This window comes from Solanum tuberosum, unplaced genomic scaffold, assembly GCF_000226075.1.
Source record: "Solanum tuberosum cultivar DM 1-3 516 R44 unplaced genomic scaffold, SolTub_3.0 scf00309, whole genome shotgun sequence".
In the NCBI taxonomy this organism is placed as follows: domain Eukaryota; kingdom Viridiplantae; phylum Streptophyta; class Magnoliopsida; order Solanales; family Solanaceae; genus Solanum; species Solanum tuberosum.
This window is the reverse complement of record NW_006239232.1, coordinates 266874-276227: the sequence shown is the minus strand read 5'-3', so window position 1 is coordinate 276227 and position 9354 is coordinate 266874. Positions and strand designations below refer to the sequence as shown.

The 9354-nt window shown below is 32.6% G+C and overlaps 1 protein-coding gene across 1 annotated transcript in view; it reads left to right on the top strand.

The window, feature by feature from the left end:
• The first annotated feature begins 2508 nt into the window (after window positions 1-2508).
• LOC102581246 (nicotinamide adenine dinucleotide transporter 1, chloroplastic) overlaps window positions 2509-9354 on the top strand; it is an 11436-nt gene continuing 4590 nt past the window's right edge. The window contains exons 1-3 of the mRNA XM_006359813.2: window positions 2509-2990; window positions 3136-3231; window positions 3597-3703. Of these exons, the coding sequence (XP_006359875.1) occupies window positions 2918-2990; window positions 3136-3231; window positions 3597-3703 (276 nt within the window). The 5' untranslated portion in view covers window positions 2509-2917. The remainder of the gene's footprint in view (window positions 2991-3135; window positions 3232-3596; window positions 3704-9354) is intronic.

Sequence of the window (9354 nt, the reverse complement as noted above, 5' to 3'; positions counted from 1 at the left end):
ATTAAAAAAAAAAAAAAAAATTTTTTAGACGAAATCGCTGCTAGGGCAGCGATTTTGTCATTTTGTCAGAGGAAAATCGCTGCTGACACAGCGATTTTGCCCTTTTGGCTAAAATAAAAAGTGATGTGCCCTTTTAGAATTTTTGACCATTTTTTTTGCCCTTTAGGCTCCGGACTCAATTTTTTTATTATGACACAAGATGGAATAGCTATTTTTGCAGATAAAGGCATGTACATGAAAAAGGAAAATACAATTAGTGAAATGGTGGCTATGATTAATAATGAATAGTTATGATCATTTACTTCATGTTATTGGTATTCCTATTCAATTTGTGAGAAAAATTATCATTGTTGAAGTTAGTGTAGTGGATATTTATCAAGCGGGTTCAGCATATGAAGATGAAAATTCACAAAAAGGTTAATAAATTAATTTTTTTATTAATTAAAATTAAACTAATATATAATTATTATTCAATTAATATTTTATTTTATTAAATACATAAATAATTTAAATATATGTTGCCTTACATAGAACAAAAAGTTAGTTTTGTGTGTTGTATTTTGCTCTACATCAAACAAAAGGTTAGTCAAAGATATAGTCATTATTAGACAAATCATTAGTTGAATAATGTATTTAAACTTTTTTATAATTGCATGGAACATGAAATTCTACATTGATCCGAGACCACTAACCTAACAATTTTTATTTATAGTATTCATATAAAATTGTGCAATAAGTCATATCAAATAGTTAAATATGCAATTTGAATTCTTGTCTAATAAGCTGAGTTTTAGTTGAAGATTTTCTAAAGAATAAAAACCTAGCACGACACTTGAGTTATTCCATTCAAAGGAACATTATCGAAATTGATAATAATTTATAAAATAACACATCATTTTATTATTTATTATCATCTTCGCCTCAAAATAAGTGTCATTTTATCGAGAATTATATTTATTAAAAAACTAATAAGTATATTGTTTAATTTACTAAACTTTTCATATTTAATAAATATATCTGAAAATCGAACATTATTAAGATAATACTTATTTTAATGTATTTATTTATTTTACTAAAATGACATTTGTTTTATAACAAGGAACTAGAGAGTACTTTTTATTCACATAATATTGTTGTAAGTGTATCTTTAATTTCTTCATAAAATTATTTGTGACTGTGGACAAATGACACTAGATTGGTTCAACTATTATTAAATTGAATAATCTCATTTGAAATAGATGTTGCTTGAATTACTTATTTGTGGCATGTTATTAATTGATATTGACAATACCGTATTATTAGTCACATAAATAATGATTCTGTCCTTTTAATGTCATGGTGCATTTTTAAATAAGATATATTAATTATGTTGCTTTATTTTTTCTTAGATAATATGGTGATATATTATTTCTGTATGTATACACACAAATATCTCTCATCTCTCGTACGCTTGAGGTGTCTCGTTAAGCAATATATAATTTTTATTACTTCTTGTGATAATTCAAATAAATAATTAACTTTATTTGTTGATCTCTCATGCATATTCATATGTTCACTGTATAGAATTTCACATGACACGAACCTTTTGCTATAACTTTAAACCAGGTCATGTTTATACCAATATTTTGTTTAGCCAAGTATATTATTCTTTCTTTCTAATTATAGGTTAAGTTTGTCGTAAAAAAATTATATAAAAGATAAAGAAGAAATTTAAATAATTTTGTTATTTAGCGATAAATATTATCATTATATAAATAATAAAATTGTGCGACCATCATTTACGTACATAGAACTTCAATATCTGAAATACTAAAATAAGATAAAATTGAAGTACATTTAAAGTGAAATATGATTTTCATGGGTAGAAAGTTAACTTATTTCTTATTTTGGCTAAAATTTATGTCAATATAATATTAAATATTTTAATCAATCTTAACTTCAAATAATAATCCTTTTTCCAATTATAACCAAATATTTGTCCAAGTTGTAACTACTTGAAACTATATCCAAGTATCTTGTAGTGAAAATGACAAAAAGGTCCATTATCTCTGTAGTAGATTTAAAATAGTCCTTTGAAATCAATTGAATAGTACTTTTCATCCTTTAAATTTGTCACAAATAAATATTTTTGATCTCCATCAATTATTTATCAAATTTCAATTGTTAAATTTATCCAAAACTGTATTAAAAAAATGAAGCCAAATTTCAGAACTGCAATATCAAAATTACACTTGATACAAAAATAACAGAAATTGCACTTCAAAAAATTACACCGAACTCTTAAAATAGATCAAAAATAGCACAAGTTACAAAATTTGCCATTTAATATTTTTCTATTTCTATAATTCTTGTTGAATTTAACAATCAGAACCATATTTGACATTTTAAAAGATTTGGGGAAAATTTGAAATTATAATGAAATTGAAGTCACCTGGTTGGTAGCAAAAGCAAGCAGCCAGACAATAAATTGCAAATAATAATTTTGGATTTTTTTTGTGTGTTTTGCTTATCCCAATGAAGTATACTTTGGAGGACCCATCTGTGTGATTTTTGTGGTTGATGACACTTCAAGCGTGCGAAGGAGGTGGGTACTTATACGAAGCTCAATTTCTGACCTTATCCCTCTTCCCAACTGCTGCCAAATTGGCGAATTTTCGATTCTTGATCTGATCGAACAAACCCCTTTTCGAAAAAATCGAATCTTGAATTGCCCCTTTAGTTGTGATTCGAAGAAAAAACTGTTTGGGGGCAATTCAATCTTGAATTTGGGTTATTGGGGTTGTTGAGTTTGCTTATTTGGAGTTATACCCACTGGCCATGCGACTGTGGTTTTGTGCGATCGCCCTCTCAAGAGAGGACCCTAAGAAACAAGGTCGAGTCTTTGATATCTCTGCAGCTGTTTTCTTTAGATTTAGCAATGGTTGCTGATACTACTCATGGACCTACTCCCAAAGGGGTACTTTGTAATGCTGGTGCTGGTGCCGCTGCTGGTAAGATTTTTAAAAGGGTTTTTTTTTTTTTTACTTTCTAAGGAAGAATTATCACCCCTTTTTTCCCCTTCTATCTATATGCTTAAACGTATATATGGATATGATCTAAGGGTTTGCTCTGATTTGGGAAATTAATATGTTGCAGGAGTAATTGCTGCTACATTTGTGTGCCCTTTAGATGTTATTAAGACTAGGTTGCAGGTTCATGGGCTGCCGAAGCTAGGAAATGCTAACGTTAGAGGTAATGCCTTATTCTATTTCCATTGATTTGTCGAAATGATTCTTGATGTTGTTGGGGTTCTTATTTCTCCCACTAAGCTGCTTTTTATTTGATTGTGCTGTCTACATGCCGCACACTATTCGGATTTTTAACCCACTAATTCGTGGCGATAGGTGTAGATTCAGTATAAGTGTATATTTTACCAAATGGTTCTAGTAATATGTAGTTTGATGGACCACTGACACTTACTCATGCATGCTTATATTGGGACTGATAATTATCTATCATCAAGTTACACTTGAACATATGAAAAAATGAGCCGAGAAGCAAAAATTTACATGGTGAATATATCAGCGGTAGCTGATTTTGTTTCTTCTTCTAATCAGGTAGTCTTATTGTTGGGAATTTGGAGCATATATTTCAAAAAGAGGGGTTGCGTGGAATGTACAGAGGGCTTTCCCCAACAGTGCTAGCATTACTTCCAAACTGGGCGGTGAGTCAAATTATTTTACAATTCTAACTTTAGCATCACACTGACTTCTGGTTATGTAGTCTCTTTATTCTTTTATCTGGATAGATCAAAGGCTGTTTACTACGTGGCTCGTGCTAGAGAATCTGGTTGTTATAGATAGCTACAAGGATAATCGTTACCTTATTTTTTTTTTTTAATGGATAGCTGCAAGGATGGGGCAGTTTGTGAAGATGAAATATAGAACCTAATGGAAATTACTAGCTTTTGTTCCATTTCCTTGTTACTAATGTAGACTAACTTTTTCTCTTAGCTTCTGCACGTTAACTTCTTGTTGTTATTTCTTGTAGTAATTAGTTGATAAGGGAGTAAAGTCTACTGGACTCCGATTATCCTGTTCTTAGGTCATAATCGTCCTGTTCCAAGTTCATGCTTGGTGTGCTTGCCTGTTTTTGCCAACACATTTAAATCATGTCATTCTGCAATAATCCTCACTTCCAAAAAAGAAGAAGAAGATGCTTACATGTAATTGATAAGTTAATAATTTATCTATGTGCACTTGGGCATGAGCCGCATGACTATATACCAGTCTATTGTCTTTAGTCTTTACCTTCCTTTTACTGTCTGTAGTTGGTGTCAACAAGTAAGAAAACTTATTTGAGCATCTTTGGTTGTGGTGAATGATTCCAGTGAAATCGGGATGCAGATCTCCGCCATATCTTGTTCTCCTGTGTCACTTATTTGGTTAATCCATGACTTGACGTCCTTTTCTTCTTGTTGAAGTCCAACCTCCTGAATTTGTTGTAAAAAATTCTGTTTTTTATTTGACTTCTTGTCTGCTGTTTCTCAGCTGAAGCCTTTCATCTAATTCTGGTGACAACCTCTATTTTCTGAACCTTAGAAAAAAGTGAATGGATATAGTATAGCCGAGCATACTAATTTCTTGATTGTGTGATCAAACATTTCACTTGCCATTTTCACCTTTGCATTTTGTTCTGTAATTTCTCCTTCCTTCTGACACAGAATATATATTTTTATACATTAATCACAGTTAACCTGGTAATCAAAACCAAATTCACTTGTCATCCCAGGTTACTTATGATGTATTTTACAAATCCCTTCCACTGGCTGTGTGCATGCTGGTGGTGGTATGTTTGTTCATAGAGTATTTTCTGTGTAATGTAGAGCCAGATTATTGCATACTCTAGGTAGGATGAAGCTGAACTAAATCCACAAGTAGTAGCATCGAGCTCAGTTTTACCTATATCTGCATCCAAAAAGGAAGCAGACCTATACGGGCTAGGTACTACCAACATGGGTCTCAGTAAGTCTCAATGACTACCCCTAGAAGGCGGAGTAAGACTTGTTGAGGAAAACATGACATGCAGAAAAGATAATAATGTGTTGATCATAGCTTAATATTGGATTGTTACTGCAACTGAAAACCTGTTATACTAGTCAGCTGATAAGCTGATTACTGATAAATTGAGAGTCTAAATGTATACTAAAATCTGATATTTGAATCCACTTTGAAAACTGATTTAACTGATGATAAACGTTTTTTTGAAAAAGTTTCAACCAGTGTGTAGGGAACTGTTGTTGTAAATGGGGAGTCCACATTTGAAGGACATTATACCTAAGTCGTACTATCAGGACCTCAATTTGTTTTTTCTGCTTATCATATCAGAGGTTATGTTCTCTTTTGCACTTCTTTTGAGCTACTGGTCATTCTCTTTTTGGCACCTACCGTAAAGATTGACCTATCTCCCACCAAAAAAGGTAGCAATGGCCTGCATGTATGAAACTATCATCATACACAGGGGAGTGTCAGTTTATATCCCACCACAACCTTGGCCTTTTGGCACTCACACCCAGGGAGGTCGACTCGCTTCCTGTCCTAGTTTGATCTACAAGCTAAGGTAAAATTGAGACTAACTTGCAGCGGGATTTTTTTGTTAAAATTCATGCTCCCTGCATGTTTGATAAAAGGTTTAAAAGATTTTTTGAGGTTAAGTGCTTGTGGTGGCAAGCGAGTGCCCAACTCTTCATACCAAAGAGAAAAATAATTAAACTTAGATATTCCTTTAAGATTTCTAAATGCTATATGTACATACATATGCTACTTAATTCAGATTTCAGATTTCAGATAAGCAACTAAACCTCAGATTATGTTTGATGTGAAAAACTTGGATTGCTTTAAAAGATCCCTGGCAATTTTGACATTTGTTAAAGTGTATACAGATTGGAAAATTTAATTTCAAAGTCCTGAGACAATGTTAAGGTCAATGTGAGGAATGGTTTGAGATTGAACTTGAAGAGTGTGAATTATCAAAAGAGTGCTAAAATTAAACTTGAAAGACAAGATAAATATAAAGGCAAAGTGTCCACACCCCTCTTGTCACAATTATGGCTCGTTTAATGTTCAAGGTTGAATGTTATTTTAAGTGGAAGAGCATGTAATAGCGTAACTATTTTTTGAGGCATTTTTGGACACAAAAAAATGAAATAGAAAGATTAAGAGTTAAAATAGGATAATTTGGTCCAAAAAATAAGGGAAAAAAGAAGTCAAGGACGCAATAGGCTGAAGCTCATCAATTGCGCTTCCTATGCTTCAAAAGAGAGTTTTATGAAATGCACAAATAGCTTCAAGTGAAACCAGCGAATAGTGACTGGAATGGAGGAAACTAGGAAACAAAAGAAAATGGAAGAAAATTTTCAGCCAATCACCTAGCACCTCAAGGTCATTTTTTGTATGACAACACCTCAAAGTCATTATTTATGGTTATTCATGAGTTGATATTAACACTTTAATGCATGTATTAATACCCCAATTCACGAACTTCACAGATTTACATTGAATCAATAAAGAACACCCAATTATTGATTTTCAAAATTTGAACCTTTTAAGGTAATTCCATCGACTCTACTTCATTTATGATGTATATTTATGAAGGTTGACGACATTTGTGCCATTAATGGCCGTGGAGAGGTTGAAATAGATAAACCTTAAGTTTCACCATTAATGAAGTTTGTTGGAGTAATGAGAAAGACAATGGAACACTTAATTGGGTATTTGATTATTATGAATTTGGCGTCAAGGGTGGAGCCAAGTTGGGGGCAAAGGGGGTTATTCGAAACTCTTCATTGGAAAATTACACCATATATATAAGATTTTTTATGTATTCATTATCTATTATATATATAAAAAAAACTTACATATATATTTTTCTCAGTTTCAAAAAATATAGCTTTTTAAAAATTATATATAATAGATGTTGAATCAACTTGGTTTCTTCGCGTGTTTACTTCTTCATATATTGAATTCCTTAGCGAAAATTTTGGCTCCGGCATTGCGCGGCGTGATGTTAATAATAATTTTAAACGTGTCATATATTGGATTTAGGATGGATGGAACTACCCTTAAAATAATAAATTTTTAAATAGAAAAGTACACCTTTGCCAAATAAGTGGGACCCAACAAGGATAAAATGTTGATAGTGTCATCAAATATTTGTCAAATAAAGAATTGTTTCATTCTTTATAGGACAAACTAAAAGGAAAGTGTGTCATATAAATTGGGACAAAGAGAGTAATAGTAAAGAAAGTGAAAGCAAAATAGTACAAATTTTGAAAATGAAACTAGAGATATGTCATTGACTCACTGTACAATGCTCCCCCATGTACGATGACAGTTCCATACACGCAGGACCATTGTTTAAAACTTTTTCCATGGGAGATATATCAACACTCCTCGTGTATTATGACAGTTCCAAACACACAAGCTATTGCTTGAAACTTTTTCAGAAAGCATGTTTGAGGAAGCATGAATTTTAACAAAAATCCCAACTAGGAAATTAGCCTTAACTTACCTACTTGTAGCTTAAACTAACGTTCACACACCTTTTAAGCCATTCTCGATTCACAAATGCAATCTACAACGCACTAACTCAATTCAGTCCATAATCTAGTAACACATGAATTCAACTTAGCTAATTTAATCGATTAGGTTCCACCCATCCTAATTCTTGTATTTAATGGATTTAAAACTATCATTAACGTCACGCCAAATCATGATAATCAACACCCATTTTTCAAGTATTCTATCATCTTCCCCATTCTTCCGACAAACTTCATTAATGGTAGAATTTAGGGTTTATCTATTTCAACCTCTCCACCACAAATCTTATCTACATTCATTAATGGAGTAGAGTTGGTGGAATTATTTCAATCGGTTCTAATCTTGAATATCAATAATTGTGTATTCTTGATTGGTAGGATTGAAGTGTTAAAATTAAAATTCATAAATACTTACCTTGAGGTGGCTAGGTGATTGGGTCGAAAAATTTCTTCTATTCTCTATTTTCTCAGTTCTGATCCTTGTTTGCTGGCTTCACTTGAAGGGTGAAGCTACTTGTGTTACATAAAGCTTTCTTTTAAAGTATATAGGTTGTGTAATTGCGTTTGTCATAAAAAAATACAGGTTGTGTAATTGCTGAACTTCATCCCATTGCATCCTTCTCATTTTCTGGACCAAGTTCTCTTTTTCAACTCTTTTACTTTCAATTTCCTTTTCTTTTCTTTTCTTTGTGTCCAAAAATGCCTCAAAAAAATGATTGGGCTGCTACATATCTGTAAGTTCCATGCTTCACTTTGGTGAAAGTAAATGAAGCCTGTCTCACTTAACAACTATGGAGAAAAGGTATGCAGAGCAGTAGAAGCCATGTGTGTGTGTAAGGAGATGAAGCCAATAAGCACCTCTGCTCGCAGTGCCTGTTTGCAACTCCACTGTGTAACCTGTTTTTAGACAATTTTGGGAAGACATGGATAATATGACAGATCATCAAATAGGTATTTTGGGCCTGGATAGGATATGAGATGAAAAAGGAACTAACGAAGATTTGTAGAAACATTCCATGCGTTGATGTGGAAAGGGAGGAACTAATGATGCTTCGAGGGTAAAGCGACATCTTGCTGGTTTAGTCTAAAACATATTAGTTTGTCAATGTTCTGGTGAACTTTGCAGAATGTCTATGAAGAGGATACAGTGATATATTTCAATAGTTCATTTTAAACTTGAACAGACTATGTTAGTGGGAGAGAGCGATTTGCACGTCAGTATTGGTGCAGGCCTCCACCAGAATTTCCTCTGACATCGCCCTGCTTAGGCATAGTTGTATCTTACACTATCTTAGTTCTTGGCTTTGTTATAAGTAAAATTTTTGCTTACTTATAAGTGAAGTTCTCTAGAAGATTCATATTGCCGATCCTAACTATCTTGGGTTGATTGACTGATCGATTTACTTACAAAAGCACAGGCCGTACCAATATCTAGTATAAATTAAGTGCATTATTCTTCTGGTTCTACAGCCTATCTAAAAGGACATTGTTTTTCTCTAAAATATCACTGTTAAATGCTACTTACACTTAGGGTGTGTTTGGTATGAAGGAAAACATTTTCCAATTTTCTCATGTTTGGTTGGGTTAAATGTTTTGGAAAATGTTTTCCAAATCAACTCATTTTCCTCAAATTTAAGGAAAATGACTTCCCTTCAAAACTTATGGAAAACATTTCCAAAACTCTCTTCCAACTTCAAATTACAATTACTTTTTTGTTGAAAAAATCAATTTATTTTGTCCCTACCCTCAAACCTGCCCCCAACCACCCCCAAAAAAAT